A 27,991-nucleotide genomic window follows, 5' to 3' on the forward strand; every position below is an offset into this window, starting at 1 on the left:
GCTCAGTGCTGGCAGAGCAGCCATGTCCTGGGCTGGGGCCAACAGATTGTCCCAGCCCTGCACAGTCCGAGGGCTTTAAAAGGAGAGAACGAAGAAGGCGAGGAGCAGAGAAGACAAAGGATGCTGTGAGAGCCAAACGTGGTCTAGGCCAAGCACTCGGCAGCCACGGATGCCCAACACGCCCCACCCGCTCAGGGGGCTCCTGAGGGCAGCACCTTTAGATCCTCCATTGCTCTGGAGCCATTTCCTGAGGGACCCTATCCCCATCCCCCTCCTAAGCGGAGACCCTGGTGCCGGGCAGTGCTGGAGGGGCTGCAGGCACCCCCTGGGCAGGGGCCCAGCTGGGGGGTGCTTTGGTCCTGCAGGTCCCCCACAGCCCTGAGTGGGGCCTATTGGGTGCTAAGGCCAGTTTTGGGGTATGCCCATCTCCCGGATTGCCCACACGGAGAGGACGCCTTACCGGGAAGAGTAGAGAGGAGCTGAATCTTCCTGCTGGGGTCCCGCATTCAGGCAGCCCTGTCCCATCGGGATGCACGGTTTCTGCTGGGTGCCAGCCAGGGCAGCACCCCGGGGACCCTCCATGCCTGTGTCCCCGCGTCCCCATGGAATGCAGTGGGCACTCAGCTGCACGTGCCCCTTCCCCAGCCCGGCAGTGAGCACCAGCAGCTCTGCTGCAGCTGCTCTGCTTATTATCATATTTAATTGCCCTCCTGGTAACCCCAGGAAATGAGCAGGAGACGGTGAGAGCTGCAGTTTGGGATGATGTAAACACGAACTCCAGCTCTCCCTGTGCCTTGCCAAGCCGGTCCCAGAGAGAGCAGTGATTTATGGAGCCCCCCAGCCTTGCTCCCCCCGCCTGGGCTGTGAGTTTAATCCAGGGCTGCAAATTCAACATAAATCACTTGATTAAAAGCTCTACTTAATTTAAAGGGGGTGGGCAGAGTGCAGCTGATCGATTTAATTTACACCGGGAAATAGCAACAAGCAGATGCATTTAAAAAGGCCGAGGAGGCCGGTGATGCTGCAGCTGCTTCAGCTGCCTTAGCTTAACCATTTAAGGGCTCTGGAGGGGCTGGCAGCCCCTCTCACCCCCCCTCCCTCCAGGCACGGTCAGCCACCTCCCACACCACTGCCCAGGCCCCGTGGGGTGCAGGGTACTAAAACGTATTTACAGGGAATACTGGAGCCCTGAAAAACAGAATTCCCACAGAACCAGCTGCCATCCCAGCTGCTCCCTGAGCATCATCTTCCCAAACTGCTGCTTGGATGAGCTTGAGCACCCAGAGCCCCGACAGCCCCATCCCCATCGCCCCTCCAGGGACAGGCCGTGGGTGGCGAAGTCGCGGTTAAAGTCTTTAATAATTACAAGAATTCCAGATTCATTACAGAAGAGTTTACAACAAATAATATTTCTCCATACAAAAGCAAAATAAACTTTTCAAGTAACAGCGGCCTGGCTCCAGCGTCGCGACACCAGTGGCAGGGAGGGAGGGGTTACAGGTGGCCCCTGCCCCGGCCAGGGAAGCACCCCGTCCGTGCAGGTGGAGCAGAACTCAGGCAGTGGGACAGCCCGGGGAGCACGGACGGGCAGAGCTGGGATGAGGCTGCTCCCCCGGTAAGGCACTGGCAGGCATCGCCCGGGGAGCGGGGGCTGCAGGGGGGCGCGTCCCCCGGCCGGGGCACAGCGGGGCTGGACCGAGCGGGGCTGGACCGAGCCGGGCTGGACCGAGCCGGGCTGGACCGAGCGGGGCTGGAGACACGCGGCACCGCCCCGCAGCCCAGCGGGACCCGCGGCCCCCTGCTCCTCCCCAAAGGCGGATGGCGGCCGGGCAGGGGCGGCAGCCCTCTTCCCCAGGGCACCGTCCCCATCCCGCAGCGGTGCCCCATCCCCGCACATCAACGTGGTGCCACGGGCACTGGCCGGCCCCAGCCCTGCCGGAGCCCCGGGAGGGAGCGGAGGGGACGCGGGGCCAGGGCAAGGCCAGGCACGTAATGACAACGGATTCCCAAAAGGCATCGACACATTATTATTATTGTTTAATACAACCCCATATAAAACTGAAGCAGCAGCAGCAATTTTTATCGAGGGACCTAAACTGAAATAGGTTTAGAACATAATTTAAAAAAATAAAAACAGCAAAAATAGCAAAATATATGATTTTTTTTTTTATAGCAACTGATATCTACCAGCCACTAGTACCTTCCTACCAAACTGGTATATCTCTGGTAACAACCCTTTTTAAAAAGACATGTAAATATATATTCATATTTATACATATTTTTCGTTATGTACACGGGACTCTGGGTTTAGCACAGGTGGGTTCGGGTGCCTCTGAGCAGTGCTGGGTGCTGCACCCGCTGTGCTTCCTGCCCTGGCTGTGCTGGGCACGGCTCAGCAAAGCCCACTGGCACTGCGGGGCTGCAGGACCAGCCCCGGAGCATCCCGGGCAGAGAGGGAGCCCCACACCAGCGAGGCTCCGGGCACACTGACGCTCCTGGCACACCAAGGCTCCTGGCACACCAGGGCACCCAGCACACCAGGGCTCCTGGCACACCAGTGAGGCTCCCGGCACACCAGGGCACCCAGCACACCAAGGCTCCTGGCACACCAGGGCACCCAGCACACCAAGGCTCCTGGCACACCAGGGCTCCTGGCACACCAGGGCTCCTGGCACACCAGGGCACCCAGCACACCAAGGCTCCTCCGTCGTGCAGCCGCAGGAACCGGGTGCTGCTCCCGGCTTATCAAGTTCTCCAAGTTGCAGACCAGCCCGGCTCTCTGCGCCCTACCAGGATGTGCCATCCCGGGATGCCCAGCTGGCTCTTTGGCCGTGCATTGCCCACGGGAGAGGATTTCAGCTCAACCAAGTGGGAATACTCAAGCACAGAATTCACGGAAAAGAGGTTTAAAAACGGAAGGAGGAAACGCCATAAAAACACTGGAGCCGAACCCTTTGGGCTGTGGAGAGCTGACACGAGGTGGCAGGAGAAGCTGGCAGGAGGTGGGTGGTTTTGGTTATGTGAGATGCTACGGATGTCTCTGAACCCTTTCTGCAACAGCTCAGCATGACCAGGCTGTGCAGGCAGCGTCCACGGGCATGGCACAGTGTGGCACAGCATGGCACAGCACCCCGGGCAGTGCCACCCTCAGTGTCGCTTCAGTCCACCGTTGCTGTGCTGAGGGGGGAACTTGGGAAGGCACGGCTCATCCGGGAGCGGGTCGTGGGAAAAAACAGAGTCCTCTCCCGAGGAGCAGGTGGAGCTGCGGGTGTCTGGGAAGCCGGGAGAATACTGATCCAGCGGCATGGAGAGGTCCAGGTACTCCTGAGAGGGACAAACCCCAAGGATGGGCTCAGGAGGGGACTGGGCAGCCCCCAAGGAGCACCTCCCCCAGGTGCCACTTCTCCTACCTGGTTGGAGGTCATGGCCACGATCCGGTCCAGGTCCTCCACCAGCTGCTTGAAGGTGGGTCTCTGGGAAGGGACGGCGTGCCAGCAATCCCTCATCATCATGTACCTGCGAGGGCAGGGGGAGGCAGGGGCTCAGCCCAGGGCAAGTGGCTGGGGAACCCCACCCATGGGAGCAGAGGAGCACCAGGAATGTGGCCCCGTGCTCAGGCTGGGACCAGTGAAGATGCTGCTCCAGGGATTTAGGGTAATCCCCTGTGTGGAAGGAAGGGAAACTCTCCCGCCTGCCCTCATGACCTAGGGCTGTTTGGGGAGGAGGACGGACACAGTCTGGGCTGGTCCCTGTGCTGGGGTCACTCTGGGATTCCCTCCTGTCAAGGGTTAGTGGAGGGAGATGCTGATTATTGCAAATCTGATGGACTGATGGTTTTGCAGGGCTGGGAACTGCTGGGACTGTAACTCCAAACATCTGCCCATCACCCTCCATGCCCCAGCCCATGATCTGGGCCAGGCAATGGCACTCAGAGACTTCAAGCCCCTCTTCCCCATCCTAGCACTGCACTCACAGCTCGTTGGTGCAGTTGCTGGGCTTGTCCATCCTGTGACCTTCCTTCAGCAGCTTGAAGAGCTCCTCAACGGGCACGCCGGGGTAGGGTGACCCACCCAGCGTGAAAATCTCCCACAGCAGCACCCCGAAGGACCACCTGGGAACACAGGGAGGATGCTGGGGCACCAGCTCCAGGGGGCTGACACCCCGCTGGGCCCCAGTTTGGGTACAGTTAGAGCTTGGTTTGCTGGGAGGAACAACCATCCATGGCTTCAATTGACTTTGCAGGATAAATGAGTCCCAGCACCAAATACAATTTGGATTCAGAATGTTTGGTTGGCTGACACCAATTGTAATTTCATTAAATCAAGACCAATCCCATCCGTGCATCTCCCCAGCAGGCGCTACTCACACGTCACTCTGGTGGGTGTAGATTCGGTCAAAGAGAGCCTCAGGAGCCATCCACTTCACGGGCAGGCGACCCTGAGACACAAAACCCCACATTGGCTCCGTGCCACCAGGCTGTGAGGGAGCCTGGGGCGGGGGTAAGCCCTGCACGCATGTGGCACTCCCAGCACAGACTGGAGCATCCCTGGCATCCCCACCCCACAAAGCCCCTCGCACACCACTCACATTTGTTGTCTTCTTGTAGTAATCGATGTGGTGGATGTCACGGGCCAGCCCAAAGTCAGCGATCTTCATCACATTGTCCTCCGTCACCAGGACGTTCCTGGCTGCCAGGTCCCTGTGGATGCACTGACCGAGCACGGGACCGTCAGCTGGTCCCCCAAGCCACTGACTGCATGGTTCCCCACGACGGGATGGGTGGGGTGGGGAGGGAAGGGTGCATCCCCCAGGCCCAGCTGCCCCATCCCACCACAGCCTCCTGGGAGCTCCTCACCTTCTTGGAGGCCAGGTACTCCATGCCCCGTGCCACCTGGTAGGCACAGGAGACCAGGTCCTTGAAGGAGAGCTGCTCCTCGGGGACGCGGGTGGGGTTGTAGCAGTACTCCATGCCCGGGGGCCGCCGCGCCTGCAGGTACTCCCGTAGGTTGCCCTTGCTGGCATATTCCACGATCACGTAGAGGGGTCCTGAGGGGACGCTGTGATGAGAAGCTGGAGCACAGAGTCGGGTGCCAGGCCAGCCCCTCCCAGCAGACAGCGGCTGGAGGGGTGGCAGAGGGGACACCTCCTCCCTGCTCACGCATCCTCACCATCCTGTGTGCAGGCTCCCAGCAGGTTGATGATGTTCTTGTGCTTGCCAATCATCTTCATCATCTCCATCTCAGAGATGAGGTCAGACAAGTCCTTCTCCGTGGCGTCGGCTGAAGTGGAGAAGGCAGCAGTTAGGGGGTGCCAGGCTGGGTTGCAGACCCCGGGCCCCAGCCAGGGCTGTGGCATCATGCCAGGATCACCCTTCTCACTGCCACTTACACTTGAGCATCTTCACCGCCACCTTGGTCACACGGTTGGGCTTGTCCTTGTCAAGGCCAATGGCTTCTGCCAGCACCACCTGCCCAAAGCACCCTTCTCCCAGAGGCTTGCCCAGGATCAGCCTGGTGGGAGAAGAGCCCGATGCAGGGGCAGCAGGTTGGTCCCAGCACCAGCACCACCATCCTCACCCAGCTCCCACTGGGGCAGGGCTGGACCTCACCTGTCCCGGGGCAGCTCCCAGCGCGGGTCCTCGGGGAGCTCGTACTCGGAGACGCCGGCCAGCATGGGGGTGCCGCTGGAGGAGAGGCGCGAGGGCCGCACCAGCATCACGCCCGAGTTCATGGATGAGCTGGAGTCGGCTGACACCTGCGGGGGGACCGTGGGTTACCTTCACGCAGTGCCCGGGCCCGCGGCTGGCTGCCCCCGGGGGGGAGATGGTGATGGGAGCCCTCACACCCGCCCCTGCCCACAGGCCCCTGCCCACCCTGCCTGTGTGCTCGTCAGTGCTGCTCCCCTCGGTGGAATTTTTAATGACTCTCCACCATGCTGTAGCCCAAAGTGCACAGCCTGGGAGCTCTCCCATCTCCTCAGTGGGTACCGCGCTCTGCTCAAACCTTAAACTGTTGTAAATCCTCCTGGTTCTCCTCATGAGCCCTGTCAAGGGGGGATGAGGAGGAGCTGTGCAGCCCCCCCCCCATCACTGTGCTGCCATCGGAGGCACAGCCCGGGCAGTCCCCATCCCATGCCACACCCTGGTGGGCACGGGGTGCAGTGGGTGGCACGTGCAGCAGGGTGAGACGGTCCCAGGTCATCCCATTCCTCCTCCCCCACATCCCCTGGGAAGGGCTGGGCTCCAGGAGGGGCAGTAGGTGCAAACAAACCCCCTCTCTACTTTCTGTTACCTGTCTGCGCAGGGGGATGCTCTTGGCCAGCTTGTGCACAGCCAGCTGGCTGTTGAAGTCTGTCTTCTTGGTGGTGCTCTTCAGCTTGTAGATGATGATGGTCACCACCATGCAGGAGATAAGGAAGGCCCCGATGCAGTAGATGATGATCTCCAGGTAGAAGGGAGATGTCATCATGGTTGGGGTGTCTTCAATAGCTGGGTCGGCGTGAACAGGGTGTTTTGTTAGCACCCACCAGCCCCAGGGAGTGGCACTGGGGGAGCCCCTGGCTCCTCCCCAAGCTCAGTGCGGACATTGGTGCACCAGGGACTTGGGGCTGCCCACCCATCCTGGCAGGGAAGGAGTGCAAGCAGCCCCCAGCTCATCATCCCCATGGCCAAGCAATGCCTGCATCACATCTGCAGGAGGCCCAGGGTGGGATGGGGTCAATTGGGACAGGCTGGAAGTGGGCAGACAGGGCCTGAGTCACCCCACAGGGACAGGACACCATGAGCACCTCCGGGGACAGGTCTCTGTCCCAGCTACTCTGCCCACGTTTGGGAGCTGCAGGTGCCTCAGGATCTGGGGTCACCCTGTGCACGTGGGATGGGAGGGGGTGTCTGGCAGTGTCCAGGGCTGTGGGAGTCCAGGCCTTACTGGAAATGACTGGGGAGAGCTCGCAACAGAGCAGCCAGTGGCACCCTAGTGGCAGTGACCTGCTGTGGGAGCCTGGGACGGCAGAGAGAATGGACCCCACAGACGCTGCTTTGGTGGCTGAGGTGGTGCTGGAGCCATGAACAGCTCAGAGCCCGCAGCCATGTGCCACGGTCTGTGGGGAATCCGGCAGGATTTATTGCCACTGCACCTTCTGCACCCCCAGCCTGACGCCCCCAAAGAGCAGAGCCTCAGAGAGAGGTGTAAGAGGGAGCTGGAGATTCCTGTCCCACCTCTGAGCACACCTGGCTGACAAAGCAGTGGCTGATAACTGGGAAAGTTTTGGCTGGAAAGCAATGACCACGCAGCACCCCAAAGACTTTCCCACAGCTGTTATCAGGCTTTGGTCCGTGCATTGATACCGAGGAGCAGCATCAATGGGGACGGGGCAGCCGTCCCCACAGCGCAAGCACACACAGCCCCTGGACGGTCCTGCACTGCAGGGCAAGGCCAGGCCCTGTCAGGCAGAAGGGCAGCGCTGCCAGCACCCCCAAACCTCCCTTGGTGCCCCTCTGAGCCCGTAGCACTGGCCTGGCCTGGCCTAGGGGTGCGGGACCGTCCTGCTCCAGGGGAGCAAGCCCTGGTTAAGTTCCCCGGGTATGCATTGCCTGGGCCAGGGAGAGAGCGGGGGGCAGACCCCAACTGGGGTGGAGGGGGGCACAGGGGTGGGGGGACACTGCCCCATCCTGCTCCAGCTGCAGAGCAGCCCCGCAGCACCCATGCTGACCCGCTCTGACAGGGCAGGGGCCGGGAAGGGCTCTCTCCCAGACCACAATGCATACAGTGGAAAGGAAGGAGGAAAGGGAGAGGAAGAGAAGTATATACCTTCGAGAACTGTCAACCATGCAGAGTGATGGGAGATCCCAATAGAATTACCCGCCAAACATGTATACTCCCCAGCATCCTCAAATGAGACATTCCTTAAGTGAAGGACTTCCATTTCTTTGTCTGTCGTGTTAACACCAGCCGTCTGGAAGGAAAAATGGAAGCAAAAAACGGAGAAGCAAAAGACATGAGATCTTCTGGGAGGAGGCCAGAGAGGAGGGAGAGCCCAGTCTCATTTGCCAGACCCCCGGGGAGCAGACAGAGACCACTGCAGACCTGCTAGAGAGACCCTCGGGATGACCACTCATCCCGGCGGACCTACGGAGACGCTGGTTAAAACCCTTCACCACACTGAGTGTCCTGCCCATCCGAACATGCTGGCGATGGGCTGCATGGAGAAATCAGCCCAGGCAGAGCCGGCCGGCTGGCTCGGGGGACGTGGGGAGGCACAAGGACAGGGACGGAAGGATGGAGATGAGAGAATGGGGATGGGAGGACAGAGACAGGACAGAGACGGGAGGACGGAGACGGGAAGGCAGCACAGACAGGGGACGCAGCACTGTGCCAGCCTGTGGTGCCTGGACTGGCCTGACAGCAGAACTCTCAGAGAGCCGGGTTCACTGGTGCCAGGCCCAGCAGGGACCTGGGCAGCTCTGGTGTCTGCATAGTGGGGAGGGCAGCACACAGGAGAGACAGCGGGACACAAGAAAGACATCAGCACACAGCAGAGACACTGAACACATACAGAGCACAGCGCCCAGCCGGCCCCACTGGGTATTTTTCCATGGTTGTTGCACCAGAAACACAGCAGAAACAAGAGAGCCCAGAGTTTTGTTTTCCACCGCCAGGCATTCTTCCGATTACCTGTGGCCAGGGGCCTGGTGACAGTGAGCCACGCAGACTGGTTGGCCTCGCCAATATAATTGGAAACCTTACAAACATACTCCCCGCTCTCCGCCTCTGTCACATTATACAGGGTCAGCACCTCCGCATCAGAGCTATTAATCCCCGAGTGCTGGAACAGACCAACAACATGGAGTCACATGGATGTGCTCAGCAACAGCAGCGCCCGGAGGGTCGGCAGCGGCTCTGGGGGGCAGGGGCTGCTGCCCCCACACCCACAGCTGGGTGGGAGGGATGGGGCTGCTGCACATGGGGCGTCATGGGAGGAAGGAACAGGCAGGCATGGGGGTGTAACCCTGCTCCCCCTGCGTCCCAGCGGGCAGGGGCACAGCTGGGGATGGCTGCATGGAGTCACAGAATGGGCTGGAAGGGACCTTTAAAGGCCACCCAGTGTGACCCCCTGCCACAGCAGGAACACCAGCTGGACTGGTGGCCAGTCCGCCCGCTGAGTGGCACTGCTGGGGTGCAGAGCGGGCTGCTCTCACTGGGACGATCCAGGGCTCAGCTCCCAGCTCCAGCGCCGTGCTCGCTCCCCGGGACAGCCCACCCAGCCCTGTGCTGTGTGCCCTTAGGGCTCCAAAGGGACCACAGAGCCAGCACAGCCGTAGCACAGGACAGCCCTCCCTGCTCCCTGCTCCCTGCTCCCTGCCGGCTGGTGATGGCTCTGGGGCTCCAGCTGCCCCAAGGCCGGTGGTCCCCAGGCCCAGGTGACCCCTCTGGCCCATCCATGCAGCTGCCATCGCCCTGCTCCTGCCCCAGGGACAGGGAAGCCGGGGGCTGTGGCTGGAGCCACTTGGCATGTGGCTTTACCTTCAGGATCTGCACGTAGGGCAGGTTGTCGGGGCCAATCTTGCTGCCGTTCACCTCAATGTGCTTCAGCCACTGGATGTGGGGCTGAGGGTCGCTGTACACCTTGCAGACAAACTCCACGTTGCTGCCCAGGGCCACTGTCTTGTTGGCGGGCAGCCCTGCCTGCAGGATGGGCCGGTGTGGGGACCGCTCTGCGGGACCAGGAGTGGGGCATCTTACAATGGGGTTTGGGGTGCCCTGCTGCCCATCCTCGGGTGCACCCTGCAGCCCCCCATGCCCAGGACCCCTGGCTGAGGTGGACACCAGTGCACCCAGCGCAGCATTGGTGTCCCCTTCCCCAGGAGCCTGCCTGCAGTGGGGTGAGAACATCCAGGATGGGGGGACAGGTGAAACCCCAGTGAGGGGACAGGTGAAACCCCGGGGTGGGGACAGGGACATCAGCACCTATTGGGAGGGGTCAGAGGTCAAACAAACCTATGGAGGGCCCCAGCCCTTAACAAAGTGGCTGCCACCGTGGTGAGTCAGCATTAACAAACCCCTTTGTTCACCTCACTGACTGTTCCCTTCAGTTTGCTCAGTGTAATCAAATTAAATCACATTTTTAATGGTTCATTTACTGGCATTTAGAGCAGCTCCACATGTGGAACTGCTCAGACCAGCCTTCCCAGCTGGGAATTATGGCTAATAAGGCGATTAGAAAAAGTTTCTGTCTGGTCTATGAAATTATTTTCACCACAATTAAAAATCCCCAGAACGGGGTGGGGTGAACCTTCTGCCTGGCCGGCTCATTGCCCGCTGTGGAGCAGACGTGCACACCGGGGCGGGAGGCCACGGGGGTGGGAGGTGGCCTCAGGGATGGTGGGCGAGCCCCTTCCCTGGGAGCACAACCCACCCGTCTCTTCAGGGTGCAACACCCGTTCCTGCTGGGGAAGGTTTGGGGGGACGAGGATGTGGGGTGAGCCCCCAGCCCTATGCTTCTCACCCACGACATCCAGCTGGTAGGTGTGGTTGATGCTCCCGTACTTGTTCTCCACGATGCAGGTGTAGTTGCCCTTATCGGACGGCACCACCGAGTCCATGATGATGCTCCAGGTGGCCTGGCGGACCTGGGGGCAGGGGGAGCACAGAGCCGGTTACGTGCAGCACGCACGAGCCCCAGGTCCTGCTCATGCCGGAGCTGGTTCAACCCCCGGCACGGGCAGGGCATAAATCTCCCTTTGAGGTCACCTTTCTCCTTCCCTACACAGGGGCCGTAATTGCTCCCAGCTGTCCCAGGACAGCCTAGCCATGGAGCCAACTGTGCCGAGAAGCAGATGTTGTGAGCCGAGCGCGATGGGCTCGCCTGGCGTGTGGGGACACCCCTCTCTGGTGGCCCCCGTGTGTGGAGGGAACAGACCAGCATTGTTCCTCCTGCAAGAGCTGCTTCCCCGGCTGGCCCTGGGGTTCGGACCCCCACTGCTCCCCACGGCCAGCTGGCCCTGTGCTGGCCCGTGGGCAGGTGCAGCCTGGGTGTCCTGCACCCGGGACACTCTGTGGGTGCTGCTGACCCAGTACATCCCCTCTGGGAGAGTCTCAGTGGCTCTGCCAGGCAGAGCACTGCCCAGACCCCTCTGGCCACAGGGCACCAGGAGGCTCTCCAAAAGCCAGCCCTGTCACTGCTGGCTCCAGCTGTGGCTCCTTGTGGCATGGATGCTGGTCCTCCCATGGGCCTCGTCTGCAGCAGCAGCAGCCCCACTGCAGGACTGGAGCTGTGAGAAGGGAAAGCTGAGCCACCATCCCACACAGGCAGCATCTGCAGCCTGGCTCCGCTGTGGGTGCTGGGGAAGCAGCACTGAGCTCCTCCTCAGCTCAGGAAGACAATGTGGCCCCCAAATGTGGGCTGGAGCACCCCTGGTGCTGGTGCAGCCTCCACCAACCACTGCTGGGCATGGAGAGGCTCCTCCAGCCCAGGGCTCCTGCGGATGCCCAGACCCCTGTCCCTGCCCAGACCCCTGTCCTCGGCAGGGCATTAGGGGGAGGTGGCCGAGCCAGGCGGGCTCCTCAGCATGAGCCCCCTCCCCCAGGGCTGAGCTGGGACAAACATGACCCAGAAGCAGGTCACTGCTGTAGGGCCACTCCCAAACAGGAATGTCAGAGGGGCCCATCTGCCCCTGCCGGGGTGGTGTGGATGGGGGCTTGGTGCCTCTTAAGCCGCAGAGCCCCTTCCCAGTCCTCCCCCTCCCCACGAGCCCCCAGCCCTCGAGGTGCGCAGAGCCAGGGGCTGCTCCCCCAGTGCCCCGGCCCCCGTACCTTGTACCCCCCGATGCGGTGGTCAGGCTTGAACTCTTTGCCGTTCTTCAGCCAGCGCAGGGTGGGGTTGGGCGTCCCGCTCGACGGACACTTGAATTTCACTGTTTTGGCAGCAGGGACAGCGTGGAGCTTCTTCTCCATCTTCTCGGGATAGGTCCAGTATGGAGCGATGGCCTCTGGGGAGCAGAGGGAGGGCTCAGCACGGCCAAACCCAGCAGCCTCCCGCTCCTGGAGTAACCCCAAGGATGCCCGGGGCAGGGCTGAGACAGGAATTTGGGGAGATGCCAGCAGCCAAGCCTGGCTACAGCAGGGAGGGGAGCCCTGGGACACAGGGCATTATCCACGAGCCACAGCAGCCCTTTCCTCGCGGCGTGGATGTTCGGCTTACGTGGCTCCAGCAGCGGTGACCCCAGTGCAGCCGTGCTAGCACACTCCCTGCTCTGACCCAGCTGCTTCGCCCACTGCACCCAGACCTGCTGTCCCCACTGCGCCCTCACCACCGCCGGGTGCCCTGGGCTGCCTGTCCCACCCCTGGGCGATGCTCGTGTGTGCCCAGCCTCCCGTTGCCTCGCCACAGGGCAGCGCCGTGGGCAAACCCAGCTCGCACGTACGGTTCGGCTTGGTGTTATCTGCCTCCTTCTCCTCCGACGAGGAATCATCTTCATCATCATCATCCTCCGCAGAGGGGAGAGCGTCTGCAAGAGAAGCGACGGCCCTGCTGAGCATCTGTGTGTGAGTGGACCTTTGTGAGCGGGGCTGACAGGGACCGGAGCGTCGTGGGGAGGTGGTGGGGGCTGTGCCTGGTGAGGCAGGAGGGCAGGGTGGTGCTGGTGCCCAGCAGGGGCATGGAGATCTCGGGGAACACTCTGCACAGTCCCCAGCACAGCCAGGGCCAGCAGAGCCCACCATCCCGGTGCCTGCAGCCATGGACATCGTGAAGAGATTTGGTGTCAGAGGTGACCAGAGCTCCTCACCCCGCATGGCCCTACAGCAGTGACCTGCTTCTGGGTCATGTTGGTGCCACCAACACCCCTGGGGTGGCAGCCAAGACCCCGCGAGCACAGACGTGTCCCCACCTCGTGCGTTCCTCCCTCCCCAGCCTCACACTCCATCAACACCAGTGCAGACCGCATCTCCCACCCAGCACATGCCCCTCCTGGGCCACCCTGCAGCCCCCTGCCCCCTCAGATAAACGTGAGATGACCTCCGCTGCTTCTCCCTGCACTGCAGCGGCCAGGAAGCCACGGCACCACACTGGAAACTCCTCCGGGCACCCGCAAGCTGCAGGTCAGCCCCAAACTCACCGCGTGTGGCCAGTGTGTGCTGGCGAGCGCGCAGGGGTGTGCAGGGGCGCGCAGAGGCAGCCTGCTCCTCGCTTCACAGCCCGGCCCCGCGGCTGCCCCTTCCCTGCACAGCCGGGGCTGCTACGAACCTGAGATGTTCACGGAGAAGTAGGTGGTCTCGCTGCCCGAGGGGCTGTTGGTCATGCAGGCATAGAGCCCCGAGTCCTCGGGCACCACGTCCCTGACCTCTACCTCCTCCCCAGTGATGCGCGTCCGGTTGTTCTCAGCCAGCTGGACGCCATCGCGCACCCAGTTGATGCTCTGGACGTCATCCCGCAGCCGGCAGCGCAGCTGGAGGAGGTCACCGGGGTGGGCTGAGTAGGACTCCACTTCGATTTTTGCTTTGGGCAGAGCTGGAGGAGTTAGGGGAGAGAAGAAGAGAAAAAAAAAGGAGAAAAGGAATAGAGACCAAAGAAAAACCATGCTGCTGCTGCTGCTGCTGCTGCTGCGGCCTGGTTAATGAGGCAACATGCGCTGCTGAGATGCTCCCGCTGCTGGGATGCTCCCGCTGCTGGGATGTTCCCACTGTGGCACCGGGGACCCCAGCACCCAGGGGATGGAGCTGGCGGCAGCAGCAGAGCAGAGGAGAGGCAGAGGCAGAGGCTGCGAGCACCCCAAGCAGCACCAAGTGCTCCCCTCCACAGCAGGACCTGCTCAGTGCCTGGGCAGTTCCAAAGCCCTCACCCTTCTCGGCTCTTATGGAGCGTGACAGGGCAGAGGCTTCCTAACGGGGGAGAATCAGGCAACTTGTGACAACTCAGGCAGTGCCGCTGCACGGCAGGATCCAGCCTCTCCCAGAAGCATCCCAAATCCCTGCATGGCTCTGCCACACTGCAGGGGTCTCAGGATCCCTACCACCACAAGCGGGCAGCCAGCAAAGCAGGCCAGGGCCCCCATGGCACCAGGACCCTCACCCTGGTTAGAACACGGCGGGGCAGGGATGAAAGGGCAGGGGCTGGGGGCTGAGGCAGGACAGCAGGCAGGGAGCGAGGCAGGACAGGTCAGCCCAGGGAGCTCTGGCCAGACAGGTGCCGGCCATGGCATTCCCATCCACAGCACTCCCAGGCAGGGGAGCTCAGCTCCCCGAGGTGACACTTGTGTGAGCAGCACAAAGATCCTTTCTCTCCATCCTGCTGTGACACGATCTCATCTCTCTCAGCCCTGAAGTGTCCAGGGCTCTGTCCTCAAGTACCGCCCTCCATGATGGGTGGGTCCTGGTCCCAGGCTTGGGGAAGATGCTGGGTTTCAAATCACCTCTTCCAATTCCACAGCCCAAGGAAGGGTTCAGGCTGCTACAGCTCTGCTGAGGCTCCCTGTGATGACGTGGGTGGATGCAGTGTGATCGTCATCCCAGACTGAGCTCCACGGGTTGGCGGGCACAGCTCCAGAGCCCAACTCTTCAGGCACCCCTTGACCTCTGTCTCCTCCCAGTAATGTGTGTCCAGTTGTTCTTGGCCAGCTGGATGCCATCAGGATGCTGAGGGAGCAGCATGAAGGGGCACAGGGCACTGCTGCAGATGCTGCTCTCAGAGGCAAGAGACTGGGCTGGAAAATCCCAACAAATGCAGCAGAAACAGCCAGGAAACATTCAAGCTTCAGCTGATCTGTAGCTTGAGGGCTGAGCCCCTCAGGATTTCTGGGTGCCCAAGACAAGAACAACCTCTGCTCCTGGCTCTTCACATGTGCCCTGAACAGCCACAGGGCAGCTTGCCCTGGGCCAGTGGCTGTGGAGTGAGTGACACAGGGTCTCTACTGGCATAAAACAGTAGAGGAGCCAGGGTGTGCAGGCAGCGCAGGGCCAGGACCGGCAGTGAGGCCTCGCTCCTCCCTGCTCCTCCCTGCACCCAACAGCCACTCCGTACGGCCAAAAACAAAACCTCGGCTCTCCAGAACTGATTCACCACACCGTGACCTGCACTTCACTTTCTGGCCTCTTCTCTTTGCCTTGGACTGATGAGAAGCTTCATGGGAAAAACATTCACGAGCAGCTCCAGAGTTTCTCCTCTTTCTTTTGCTCAGCACTTGAAGGAAAACAGTGGGATGGGGAAGAATTCCCTTTCCTCAGTTGCTGTAATAGCAATGCCAGGGCTCCAGTTCATCCGTGAGAGGTTACAAAACATTTTAATGTGGAAGGGGAAGACCAATGAGAGCCCCTTTGGTGGTGGGGAAGGGTCTTACTTTGCAACCCTGTTTCCCCCTGATTTTCTCCCACAGGACGGGCACTTCTCACAGCTCTGATTTGTGTTTCAAGTGATTAGTCACAGGCATCTCCGAAGGCTCACAAAGCAGCAGTGACATCCCATCCTGTCTGTCTGAACACCCCGGGTCTGGGTAAGGCCACATCCTCCTGCCTGTCCCAGCTCCCTCCTCACACCGAGCAAGGTCAGTGGGCAACAAACAGCCATGAAAACCCAAACCAGCAGGAATCCAGTGCTGCAGCCATATCTGCTCTTATCTGGCTCCCAGCTCTGCCCCTTCCCACGCACCAACAAAATTCCCTATGGAACGGAATAACCCTGCAGGGAAACGCGGGTGGTGGCTCCTCCTGGCCTCCAGCTCCACCAGCACCCCACAGCTGCACCTGTGGAATGTGCAGAGGCAGCCTGGCATGGAAAAGGTCTTTGGACAGGGGAAAATTTTCGGGGAACCCAGCCTAAGCCAGGGCTTGAGGAAGCAGTGATCCAGGTTCAGGAGGGTCCCTTCCCAATGTCCACAGGTCCTTGGGTACCCTGTGCAAGTCCCACTGCTCTTTCAGACCCCTGGGCATGGGGCCAGATCCCCTTTCAAGGCTTCCAGCCCCCTCCTCCAGCCCCACAGAGCCAGGGCTGGTTTGCATCAACAGCATGACTGGGAGGCACGGAGGTGTCGAGGTGATGGACGGAGAGGGGAGGCAGAGGGCACGGCAGGGCCCTGCTCTCGGTCACCCACGGCACTTCTCTGGCACTTGGGATGAGGCGGAAAACGCGGCATGGTGGGAATGGCCTGGGAAGGAATTCACAGGCTAATGAGCATGTCCAGGTTTGCTCAGCCTCTCGGCGGGAGCGGCGCTTGAACAGCGCCATGGCTGCCGGGATGGCACAGATGGCACCGAGCACCGGGATGGCAGCAGGGGCACTGAGAGCTGCTGGTGTGAGCCGTGGCACTGGTGTGGCCTCCACTTTGGTTAATGATTGCTGGACTCATCAGCCTGATACATCCGTGTCTCATGTTCTGCTTTCCTGGAACCTAAACCACAGCACTGGGTACGGCCCCACAGCACAGCCCCATGGAGACCCCCCATGGCAGAGCCCCTGGCCAGTTGCCCCCCATGGGCACAAGCCAGGCCCACATGGGCCGCCTCTCCAAAGGTTCATCAGCCAGACAAACACTTGGCTCTCATCCCCGAGGCTCTGGGTGCTCCTGGCACTGCACAAAGGTCGGCTAGTGGGAGTCCTCACTCCAGCTGGGAGCTCTGGGGTCGGTCACAGCCCCTTTGAGCAAACAGGGTGACAGCGAGGAGAGCAAAGCAACACCAGTCCCACAGGCCTTGTCCCATCCCAGGGGACAGGAGGGCTCATGCCCGTGGGGAGCCCCAAGGTCCCCAGAGAGGCGAGGGGCAGCCCCAGCTGATGGTGCCTCCGTGAGCACCCCCAGAAGCAGTGCAGTGCCATGGCCGGGACAGTCGCTGCAGGTTTATTACTTTATTCCAGCTTTGAAACAGAACCGAGAGCGGAGCCGAGCCCAGCGAGCACTGGGCAGATGGAGAGTGTCACCAAGGGCATATAACTGTCACTGGCTCCCCCGGGGCTAGCCCCCGACAGGGACAGCAGGGACAGGGACATGGGGCAGCCCTGGGGACAGGAGCTGCACGTGTTCATTGTGCCCCCCAGGCTGGGCACACACAGCGGGGAGCCCGGGGTGCACCCTCCGAGCGGCGAAAGCCACAGGCTGCGCTGGCCATGGCGATGGTGACGATGGCAATAAAGGGGCCAACAAAGCGGCGCGGGGACAATGCGGGCGGGGGGCGCCGAGCCGCAGGCGCCGGTTGCCCTGGAGACCCCAGCGGGGCTTTCCGAAGGTATTTCCTGAAGAAAAAGCACACACATGCCCGGCAGCCCCACTAATCCCAACAGGAAGCGCTCACCGGGACGTGGGGATTGGCTTCTTTTTGATTTAAAAAGCTCCTCACCCTGCCGTGCGCCCCCAGCCCGGGCTGTGCCGGGGGCACGTCCCGAAGGGTAACATCCCAGCACCCCAGTTGCTCCCAGAGCCGTGCAGATCCCTGGATCCCCTGCTCCAGGGAAAGGCTGCAGCACGGAGATGCCAACAGATGAGCATCGCGGGCTCAAGGCACACGCGGCTCTCGGATTGCTCAGGGCACCCCCAGCTCCTCCTGTCCGAGCCAGCCCGGGGGGCCGCGGGCTTCTCCACACCCACCCTCCGCTCCCCGGATGCCTCCTCCTCAGGGAGAGCGGGATTTATGTCCCGCTCCAGGCCCTCCCGCTCTCCCAGCCTGCACTGCAAATGAAGCAGCACTTAATTAACAGGCGTGTTGGGAGTTTGCAAAGCTGTCAGGATAAACCCACCCCTTTTCCCCGGGGCCCCCCCGGCCATGCTCAGAGCTCCGCAGCGGCTCAGAGCCCTGGAGGCAGTGGCTTGGGGCACAGACACCTCTCCACCAGCTCCCACCAGGCATGGGACAGACGGGGGTCACAAGAGAACACCCCAATCCAGTTTTTGGCTGGCTTTGCCTGGCCCTGGCTCACCGCCGGCGCTGGGTGTCCGTTCCTCTGCTCACATCCCTCCTGCACAGCCCCAGGCTGTTGCACAGGGGGGGCTCGACAGCTGGCAGCCCGCAGACACTCGGGGACCCTCCTGCTCCCCCCGGCGTGGCTCCGCTCACCCTGGGACAGCTCCACAGCCCAGGCTCTGGCAGAGCACGGCTGCTTTTCCCAAAGACTCATATTTCTTCTTTTTCTCCTCAATTAAGGGCCAGAGTGACAGCATCCGAGTGGAAAGGCGGGAGGACGGAACAATGCCGGCCCCACAGGCTGGGAGGGGACGGCAGCGGCGTGATGCCCTGGAGGACACAGCCATGCCTCGGGGAGCCGGGACTGGGCGGCTGCAACACCGGGGTCTGGGGGTGCTGCTGGGCCCCCTGAGCTCCGGGAACAGTCCTGGGCTGCTGCCATCAACAGCAGAAGCGCAGGAGGCTGCAGCCTTGGCAGAGAATCTCTGGGCTGCTCTTGGGGCTCCAGCAAGGAGTCAGCACCTTCAAATGGGATCCCCTGGGGCTCCCCGAGGCACTGGGGGGGAGACACCCAGAGCTGCAAAAACAAGGGGAGACTGGACAGCAGGGAAATGGGGAGAGGGACAGAGCCGAGGGTCAGCAGTGCCCTGGGAAGAAGCAGGGACAAGCCAAAGGTGCCGCCTGTGGGGATGCTGGGCTCCCCCAAGCTACCCGGGCTGAGCCCATGGCCTGCCCCGGACTTCTGGCTCCGGCAGGGTGTGGAGCAAGACCCCCTGGACGAGCCGGGGACAACAAAGCCCCGGGAGCCAGGGCCCCTGCTGGCCCCGCAGATGGCCGGGGGGGGGTTAAGCCTGTGGCCAGCTGGGCAGCCAGCAGCCCTGGGAAATGGGGCAGCCATTGGCCCCTGCCCCACGGGGAGAGGGCTGCAGCCAAACCCCCCGTGCTTTGGAGAGCAGATGCACCCCCCGGGGAAATATCTGCTGCACTGGGGCAGCTTTGGGGCTCGGTGTGCCCCAAAACCAGCTGCCCAAGGCAGGAACACCCCCAGCACACGGCTCCCCACAAAAATCTGCTCGGCCACTCGGCAACCCCTGCAGGGCCACAGCAGCCCCCTGTGAGGAGATGCCTGAGCAGCGGCTGGGACAATGGCAGACAAGGAGAGAGGGAAAAAAACCTTGGCAATTTTCTGCAGGTTTCTATTTAACCTGGAGACAAAGAGCAGCTTTGTGCAAGGGAGGGACAGAGGCTGCGCATGGAAATTTCTTGGCTTTTCCCCTTAACCAGGGTTTTTTCACCACCTCCAAATTTAGGTAACTATAAAACGCAGTAAGTGCCCGTTAATATTTTATTTGCTCCAGATTTTTTGGTACCGGGAGGGAGCCCCTGAGAAGCAGAGCTCCCAAACTCCCTCCCACACCACAAGGAGAGGGGGGCCACAGCTGAACCCCCCTCCACATGAGGCCAGGCCGCTGACCGGCCGCGGGGGATTACTCCTCCCTGAGAAGGGAGCTTAGCTGCCTCAGAACCGGGAGTAAACTGAAACCCCATAAACATCCAGAACAAAGTCCGGGAAAGCTGCTGCCTCCACCACGGAGGGGACCGAGTGCGGCCGCTGCTGCCCCCAGGGTGATGGGGGGATGCTCCTGTGTCACAGTGCTATGGGGGAAGGACAGAGATGTTGGCCCCCAGGACACGATGGCCCTTGGCATGGGAGCTGAACCCCATCCACAGCCCACGGGACCCCAGAACCCCTGGGGCGGGGTCGGAGCCTGCCCCTGCGAGATGCTGGTGGCTCAGCCCTGGCTGCAGGTCCTGGCCCAGCACTGGCTCTTCCCATCCCACACATCCCGCTGGGAACATTGTGTTCCCACCAGTCGGCTCCCGAGCCAAGGGACGGATTCTGCCCCAGCCGGGCTCCTGCTGTGGCACTAATTGGGCCGCCCTGGTGAGAACCGTGTCGGGAAATGTTTCCAGAGGTTATTGTTAGCCCTGGCATGAGCTTGGCGAGGAACCAGCACCCTCCTCTCCAACCTCTCCTCCTCCACTGCCACCGCCTGACGCTGCTCCCAAACCCTCCAGGGGCTGTAGGGCTCCTCACGCACCCCAAAATTCACCTGTGCTCAATCAGCTTCCCTCAGCCTGAACACCCCAACACCTTTCCCAGTGCCACAGCTGGGGCTGGGGCTGCAGGTGCTGCTCTCCTAGCAGCACAGAGCCATCCTTACCCCAAACACTGCCAGGAAACCTCTTCCAGGAAGAGCAATCTCCTGAGAAAAACATGTTTACCACTGTCTACCACATTGTTTACAGATGCGGGGAGCAGGCATGCCAGTGGAAAAATGTCAGCAATGGTCCCTGTGAGTGAAGCTCTGCCCAGGCTCCTCTCTGGAGCTGCAGCTCCCCTGGGACCGCTCATGGCTCCAGCTGTCTCCTGGGGTGTCACCTCACAGGGTGTGACCTGTGACCAGGGTACCTGCTGCTCCAGAGGTGCCAACCCTGGGAGCCAAGGGCATCACCCAGGCATCTCCCACTGGGGCTGGTGCGGCTGCAGCAGGGGTCACTTCCCGGCTGCCAGCTCCCACCCCAAGCCCTCAGGGGACCCCAGGGCACCACACACCACCGTGCCCATGCCGGCCACAGCAGCAATCTGCCTCTCAGGGTTCTGCTGGGAGGAAGGGGGAAGGGGGAGCGAGTCTTAAAAAGCAAAGCAGTGCCCACAGACCAGACATTCTTGGGTAATTAGAACCAAAAGGAGCGAGTTGAAGTCCTGCGCAGCACTGCCAGGTCTGGTTATTCTCTGCCTCGCCGAGGGCCGAGGCTCTGACACGCCGGAGCAGGGCTCTCCGCCAGGGCCAACTCTGCCCAGGGCCAGGCGACCCACTTGGCCCATCTGCTGAGCCCTCACACTCCAGAGCTGAGCCAGGCTGAGGCAGGAGCACCCCTGGCCACTGCTACCAGCCCTGCACTACTCCTGGGGGACAGCAGCGATAACGAGGGAGAGCATGTCCTCGTCAGGGGCTATGCACTCCCCAGCCCCAGTGGAGCAGAGATTTGGACTGCAGGAATCACCTGAGCCAGCCCCGGCTTTGAGCCCCACCTTGGGCATTCCCAGCTGGGAGCAACACTGGAGCATCCCGAGGGTTTCTGCAGGGTGCATTCATTCTTAGCACTGCCAGCCGACAAAAGCTGAACCAGTACCCTGCACCCCAATCTTCGACCCCACCAGCTGAGCCCAGGATCACCCCAGTGGAGCCAGGCAGGGTGGGAGCAGCCTCACACACATCCCGGATTATAAATCTTCACAGAGGCACAAAAGCCATGACATGGAGTGACCCCAGCAGGGGACACAGCCCCCAGGGCTCTGTATCCTCCTCCAAACCAACAGGTCGGGGCGTGCCATAATTTTTCTCCAGGTTTAAAATGTCTCCAGGCACTGCTGGAGCCACACACCCACTTCTGTGCCCACACAAACCACTCTGGGACAACATGTGCCATGTCCCCAGAGGCACCAGCTCTCAGGCAGCCGGGTGACACCCCAGGTGGCACTGGGGACGTGCTGGTGGCCCCATGGCTGGAGCACACGCCAGCCTCTGCCTCTGCTGCAGGGAGACCAGCTCATGTCGCCCAAGAGGAACACAAAGGATGAGGAGCGGGGGCTCCCGGTGCGGCTGCATCGGGCTGTGCCTCTTACCTTGGTCGGGCAGAGTGGGGGCCGGCCGGGCAGCGGAGAGCGCGGCTGCGACCAGCACAGCCCAAAGGATGAGGCACCGCCAGGTAAACATCCCACTGCTGCAGCTACTGCTCGGCGACTGGGCTCCGCAACTCCCACTCCATGGGGGCCCCAGGCTGGCCCCGGGCGGGCGCAGGGGGGTCTCCACAGGGCTGGCAGCCCCTATGAGCTGTAAAGGAGGAAAGCAGAGTCAGGGCAGGGCCAGCTCCCCCACATCCCACCATCCAGCACGGCTGCACGGTGGGATGCGCTTGCCATGACAGGCGATGTTCCTCCTGCATCCAGCCCAGACAGCAGGATGTCCCTGGGTCACGGGATGTCCCCAGACTGCAGTGGCAGGTCTCCACAGACCCCTCAGCCGCCTGACACGACCTGGCACTGACTGGCAGGGTTATGTTTCCCTGTGCAAAAGCGCTGATGTGTCAAGAGTGAAACTGCTGGTGAAGCAGAACCGAATGCAGCAAAATTTCCCCGAATGGTGAGAGAAACATTAACGCCGGTTAAAGAAAGGGAGATTCCTGCTCTCCTCCTCCTGCACTTTGTCAGGTGTTGCTGACCCATGGCTTCACTGAGGGAAATCCCTTATCCAGAGCAAAATCAGATGTTGTCTGTGCCACCATCCACCCCAGCAAAGCAGATCTCACTGCAAACTCCAGCCCCCTCCATTCCCTATAGGATCTATAGGGCACATAGCAGCCACCCCCACGGAAAGGAGCCGGAGGGTCAGCCAGCTGCGGCCGATCTCTTTCCATCAACAGCTGTTTTTGAAGTGGCTGTTTGGGGAGAAATCCCCCAGCTTCCACGGCCAATTCTGCAACTTGCTCTCGTCCCTGCCAGCTCTCACGCTGGGCTCTCCAGCCCACCCATCCCCTCAGGTCCCCATCCCTTTCCAGGGGACTGCTCCATGCAGAGCAGCTTTGGAGCTGGGTTCTGGTACAGGGAGGCCCAGCAGAGCCTGATCCTGTCTCAGGGTGCTGTGGGGGTGTGCCCTCCATGGCCTTCATTCCTCCTTCCCTCTGACCATCCCTCCTTCTCACCATGCCAGGAGCATGGAGCTCTTCCAAGACACGTTCCAGGAGGACGCTGGAGCCTGAACCCAGCCGCCCCCGGCCAACTGCTCCGAGCCGTGTGGATGGGAACAAGCCCCTGTGCTCCACCCCCGCGCCACATCTGCACCTCGGCAGCAGCCTGGGATGAGGTCCCGACACTGGCCATGGCTAATGGTCCCGCGGGCTCTGCTGGAGCGCTCGCCGATGAGATCCTGCCCAGCATTGCACAACCCGCACAGCCCCGGCCAGGGCGCTGCTGGCAGCAAGAGCTCTGGGAGAATTACAAGGACCAGGATGTGGACAGGACAACACCACCCCACAAACCCTTTCCCAAGGCACCTCCCGGGGTATAGCTGTGCCTCCAGGCCCCACAGCCCTTGCCGAGCATCCCGAGCTCACCCGGTTCCTCTCCCAGGGGACGTGTGCTCCCCGCTGCCGCGTGCGGTGCCGTTCCCAACCTGCCGCGGGAACAGGCGCTTCCTTTCGCCGAAAGGCGTCAGGCTGAAGTACACACTGTTAAAAACAGTGAGTAATAATCGTAGTGAGTAATAAACCGCTACTCATCCTCCCCACGCACTACGGAGCTCTGGCCTCTGCCTCTCCTGCTGTAGTGCGAGAGCGAGACCCTGCGCTCCCTGTGCCCGTAGTGCTGCCTTTTCCCCAGGGATGGGCTGAGCAGCCACAAGCCCCAAAGGGCTCAGATCCTCCAAAGAGCCTCTGCACCCAAAGGAAGCCCAGCTGGGGTGTAGCTGTGGGGGCTCCAGCTGCCTCCTTCCTGCCCAACTGCTCTGGCTCTGGCTCTGGCTGGCACAGGAATATTTGGGACCCAAACTATTGACAGAAGGAGTTGGGCAGGGAAAAGGGTGCCCAGCAAACATTGGCATTATCTCCAACACCAGTGCTCCCAGGCACTGGGTAGTGCTTGGAAATAGTTATCGAATGTTCAGGATTTATCAGGGTTTGGAAGGGGGAGGTGGAATTCTTTGACGGGGGAAAAAAAAAGTCTTTGGTATTTCTGGAAATTATTTTCTGTCTCTCAGTGGCTTTGTTTATCGACAGCACATGCTCCCCGGAACATGCCCTAATGCGGAGCGTCTGCGTGGGCCTCCCGAGCCGGTCCCGCGCCGAGGGGAGGGATGGAGGGATGGAGGGGAGCCCAGTGCCTCCAGTTCCTGAAAAATGAGTCAGTGCTGGCTCGCGCACAGCAGAGCCCTTCTCCAGATACACCTCGGAGCGGGTGCCTTCCAGCTGATTCAGGGGCTTGACAGCAGCATATTTCCATGGCGTAGGGATCACTCGGCAGCACAGAGCTGTCCCGTGGCTGAGAGGGTCACTGGGAGGAAGGGAGGAACAGAGGGAAGTGTGCCAGGACCCAGCAGGAGCACACAGAGATGGTTGGCTTCCCAGGGCAGTGAGGGAGCGCGCAGCAGCCATGGCTTTGCTGGAGGGCAGCAGGACCAGGACACATCCTGCCCGCTCCTCCTGGACAGGTTCAGCAGCACCCAAGGGAATCACAGTGCTCAGAGATGCTGAAGAGGTAGCACAGACCCTTTTCCTCCTTTCCAAGGGAAAAGGGGAGACTGGGGAACCCCAAGACACCTGCCCTCATGACTCCTTGGTGTCCACACGGGAAGGAGGAAAGGAAGTGGGGAGAGTGCTCCTACCTGTGCAAACAACAGCACGGCTCTTCTCCGTGTTTATACAGCTTTTATATAAATCCCAACAGGAAACCATTTGCTCGGGAGGATGGCAGCTTGGGCAGGGTGGGTCTCCAGCTCCTGCCAGGCACTGGGCACTGTCCCCACTCCCCGCGGCCCCGGCACACTGCAATTTACTGCTCTGGGGTGGACTCAAACAACTAAAAATGGAAGCAGTTAGAGAGGAGCCAGGGCTAAGTGCCCCTCAGAGACCTGCCTCCAAAACTGCAATTACCACCAGCCATTACACCCACGGAGCTATTTTGGAGTGGTGATGGACAACCCTGCACCCATCTGTGCACCCTCAGGGGGCACATGCTCCCTGTGGACCACAGAGATGTTCTCACACTGCCTTTGCACACCAGTGTGTCCATGAGGAGTCTTGTGCAACCTGTTCCCCCACTGTCCTCAGGGACCCTGAGGGCTGCACTTTCATTCCTCGCATCTCTCACACCCCTGAGTCACAGGGCTGAGCTGTCCCAGGGACGTGGCACAGACAGGACCTTCCCACTCGAACAGCAGATGGACCCCACGGTTCTGAGCTGAGTGGTTCTGAGTGGGGAAGCCCCTTCCTGTCCTGTGGCTCATCTCTGGAATGCATCTGAGGTGCCAAACACAGGAGCTGGTGCTGGAGCAGAGTGTTTAGCCAGGGTTGGAGCCCTGTGACATCTGCAGGGGAGCCCTGATCTGATCCCTGTGTGCCCGTGCTGCTGGATGTGATGGGGGGTGGCTGCTGCCATGGGCCTGGTGGGGCTGGGGGCTCCTTGGCCTCTGCCTCCCTGTTGGGGCAGAAATGGCCCTTGGCACTCACCACACCAGAGCAGCCGGGCTGCCTTGGCACCAGCAGCCAGTGGGGAACACAGCAGGCAGGAAAAGAAGAGGGACAGGCCAAATCCAACAGGGAGAAGAGTCTGAGCTCAGCTCCAGGGTCTGCACAGCATCAGGAGCCTGAGGTGGGGGACTGTGCCCAACCAGGCACAGTCCCTGCCCCTCAGGAGGGGAGGTGGTGACTGCCAGCAGACCACCCTGCCTGGCATACATGCCCCCCAGCTCCAAAACACATGAAAAGAGACTCCTTTTCCTCTGAGGTACAACAAAAGCAGCCTTCCAGCTGCCCTTGGGGAAGAAGGACACGCCAAAGGCACAATCTGTGGGCGACAGGACCGAAGCCTTTCCTTCGCCCAATGCTCCGTGCCCCAACCTGTGGCTCAGGTCAGGAACCAAGTATTTGCTGAAATAAAAAGCAAACACAATTGCAAATGGAACTGTAGGGAAAAACTGTAATGCTTAAAGCAGACACATGCTTGGAAAAATAAATATCCAACTGTGCAGCCTACAGAGCATGTTAACCCTTCCCAGCTGGCCGCCAGGACCTAGGGCTACCAGGGGCATCTCCAGCACCGAGCTGTGGGCGGGCATCCAGTGGTGGGAGAGCCCGGGACATGGGGCAGAAAGGACAGGGAAAGGCCCAGCCTCATCCACAGATCTCTGTAAAACCATCTCAGTTCTAGAAGCCTCCTCACGCTCAGGGATCCCTCCCTACCTGAAGACTTGATTTTCAGATCTACAGAACAACCATTGGTACTTGAAAATCTATACTGGGCTGGTACCCTGACTGCTCTGGGAGAAGACTGGTCAAGGATAGGGACACTGGGACATGGTCACAGCCTGCCATCCTCTGGAAGGGGCAGAGACCCATTACCCAACCTGGGAGGGAGCTGGATGGGGTTTTCACTGCTTTCCGCTCCTTCAAGGAGAGCCACTGGGAGCGCAAGGACACACATTTGCCATCATGTCCAGAAGCAGAAGGTCCCCAAAGGGGCACAAAGCTGGACTGTTGGGATGGGATGAGCATCAGCAAGTGGCCCCTTCCAGCAGCCTGGACTTGGGGGGCTCCACCTGGGGCTGGAGACAATACGGCTCCTGGCTCAGATTATGTTTTTAGGTGGGTAAATAAAGAAGGAGCTCCAGTTCACACCTGAAAGTGACCCTTCCTGCACGGCCAGGGCAGGCACCTCGTGTGCGGAAGAGCCCAGACGATGCTCCCGCTGGCTGCCTTCACCCCGGCATCACTCGTGCCTGCGCCCTGCCGGGGCAGGGGTGATTTATTTTAATCCTCTCGCAGCAACACAAGGAAAAGGCAGCAGTGCATGCCAGCCAGCACAGGGATTAAGGGAGGAAGTGCTCCTGAGTGGGGAAGATGGCTGCTAGCCAGAGCAGGGGGCTGCAGGGCCCACGCTCCTGCGGCGTCCCTGGGCGGGGGGGCCGTCCCCGCGCCCCGCTCCTCTGTGCTGGCATCCAGCTTGTCGGCACCCGGAGAGCTCCAGCCAGAGCAAACCACCTCCTCCGCCTGTGCACAGCCCCAGTTTCCCTCTGGCCGGGACCCGGCAGCCTCCAAGCCCGACCGTTCCTCCCCATGAGCCGCTGGGTTCACTGAACTGTTTGGGTTTAAACATTGCTGGGGAGGGAGCTGCCCCGACCAGCTGTGATCCAGGACACGGGGCAGTAACTCAGCAGTCCGAGCAGAGGAGGAACGGCGAGGCAGCTCCTCGGCGTCACCTGAACACGGACACGCTCTGCTCCGTCCTCACACGAGGCCAGCGGCCACCTCTATGTCTCCCGGCCCCAGAACTCAGAAAAACCATAACCAAACCCCTCCGCAATCAAACGCTCCCGGTGCCGAGGGCCACCGCACCGGCCCGGCGGTCACCCGCCATCGCAGGTGTCGCCGCCGTCTCACCGCACTCCCGGCACGTTCGCCGTGGGCGGACGAGCGGCTCCCAGAGCCCGGCACAGCGCTGGGATGCGGCGGCTCCGGGAGCCCCACCAGCCCGGACACACAAAGGGAAGCACCAGCTCTGGGACGGCGATATTCCAGCGCCTCCATTCCCGCTGACCGCCCCGGGAACCCAAAACTGAAACGCAACCAAATCCAGCTCCTTCTCCATCTTTTTCTGGAAGCCGCAAGGCTCCCGCTCAGGTACTTTTCGGGAAGAAGGGGCCAGGCAGCGACTCGGAAAACGGCCCCCGATTCCCGCCAGGCTCCCCCGCGGCCGAGAGGGGTTTCGGGGTCGGGACTGTGGGGGTGTTCCAGTCTCGGTTCGGCCGATGGACGGGTTCGGATCCGCCGCCTTCCGAAACTGCTGCCCGCCGAGCGGCTGCACTCCAGGAGCGGCCCCGGGGCCCCCGACTCCCGCACACCGGACGGCCCCGGTGCCCGCAAACCCCCAGGTCCCTCAAAGCAGAGCCTCCCCCGCGCCGGTGCGGCCGTCGAGCCGCCCCGCCAGGGCAACGAGGCGCATCTGGGGGGGTTCGGCCGCGACGGAGCCCCGTCCCCCCGATCGAGTCCCCGAGCCAGCCCCGCGGAGCACAAAGCGACGGCCCGCGGTCCCGGTGCCGCCCCCCCCGCGGAGAGCCGCGGCCGTTACTCACCGGAGCCCCGCGGGCGGCGGCGGCGGCGCGGTGCCGCCGCTCCCGGGAACAATGGAGGGGAGCCCCGGCCGGGGCGAGAGGCGCAGCCCCGCCGCCGCCGCGCTCACAGCGGCCGCCCCATGGCAGCCCCGGTCCGGCCCGGCCGGCGGAGGCGGCGGGAGGCGCTCCCGGAGCCGCTGCCGGACGCGCTCCCGAAGGCGC

The 27,991-nt window shown here is 61.6% G+C and overlaps 1 protein-coding gene across 5 annotated transcripts; it reads right to left on the bottom strand.

The window, feature by feature from the left end:
* Window positions 1-1,340: 1,340 nt before the first annotated feature.
* FGFR1 (fibroblast growth factor receptor 1) lies at window positions 1,341-27,991 on the bottom strand. Of its 5 annotated transcripts, XM_048287400.1 has the most exons (19): window positions 27,791-27,991; window positions 23,061-23,174; window positions 21,574-21,781; window positions 13,243-13,506; window positions 12,422-12,505; window positions 11,811-11,986; window positions 10,504-10,627; window positions 9,522-9,712; window positions 7,809-7,953; window positions 6,285-6,487; window positions 5,609-5,754; window positions 5,389-5,510; window positions 5,169-5,279; window positions 4,856-5,046; window positions 4,588-4,710; window positions 4,367-4,437; window positions 3,974-4,111; window positions 3,411-3,516; window positions 1,341-3,324 (listed from the first exon to the last, which is right to left on the bottom strand). In XM_048287400.1, the coding sequence occupies exons 3-19, from the start codon at window positions 21,662-21,664 to the stop codon at window positions 3,148-3,150; spliced, it is 2,463 nt and encodes an 820-aa protein (XP_048143357.1). In that variant the 5' UTR covers window positions 21,665-21,781; window positions 23,061-23,174; window positions 27,791-27,991; the 3' UTR covers window positions 1,341-3,147. The 5 variants fall into 5 exon arrangements, with proteins under 5 accessions (XP_048143357.1, XP_048143356.1, XP_048143358.1 ...); XM_048287399.1 differs by lacking the exon at window positions 23,061-23,174; XM_048287401.1 differs by lacking the exon at window positions 27,791-27,991 and having other exon boundaries at window positions 6,291-6,487; window positions 23,061-23,451.

The sequence above is a fragment of the Corvus hawaiiensis genome, chromosome 27 (assembly GCF_020740725.1).
Source record: "Corvus hawaiiensis isolate bCorHaw1 chromosome 27, bCorHaw1.pri.cur, whole genome shotgun sequence".
Taxonomy (NCBI): domain Eukaryota; kingdom Metazoa; phylum Chordata; class Aves; order Passeriformes; family Corvidae; genus Corvus; species Corvus hawaiiensis.

What these genes read in the sequence shown, in the direction of transcription:
- FGFR1 (XM_048287399.1), bottom strand. Translation starts at nt 21,664, where the DNA reads ATGTTTACCTGGCGGTGCCTCATCCTTTGGGCTGTGCTGGTCGCAGCC. An exon ending in CCCCACTCTGCCCGACCAAG is followed by an intron (nt 13,507 to 21,573) that starts GTAAGAGGCACA and finishes TAACTCCTCCAG; the next exon opens with CTCTGCCCAAAGCAAAAATC. An exon ending in GGGAGCCTGCACACAGGATG is followed by an intron (nt 5,047 to 5,168) that starts GTGAGGATGCGT and finishes GCGTCCCCTCAG; the next exon opens with GACCCCTCTACGTGATCGTG.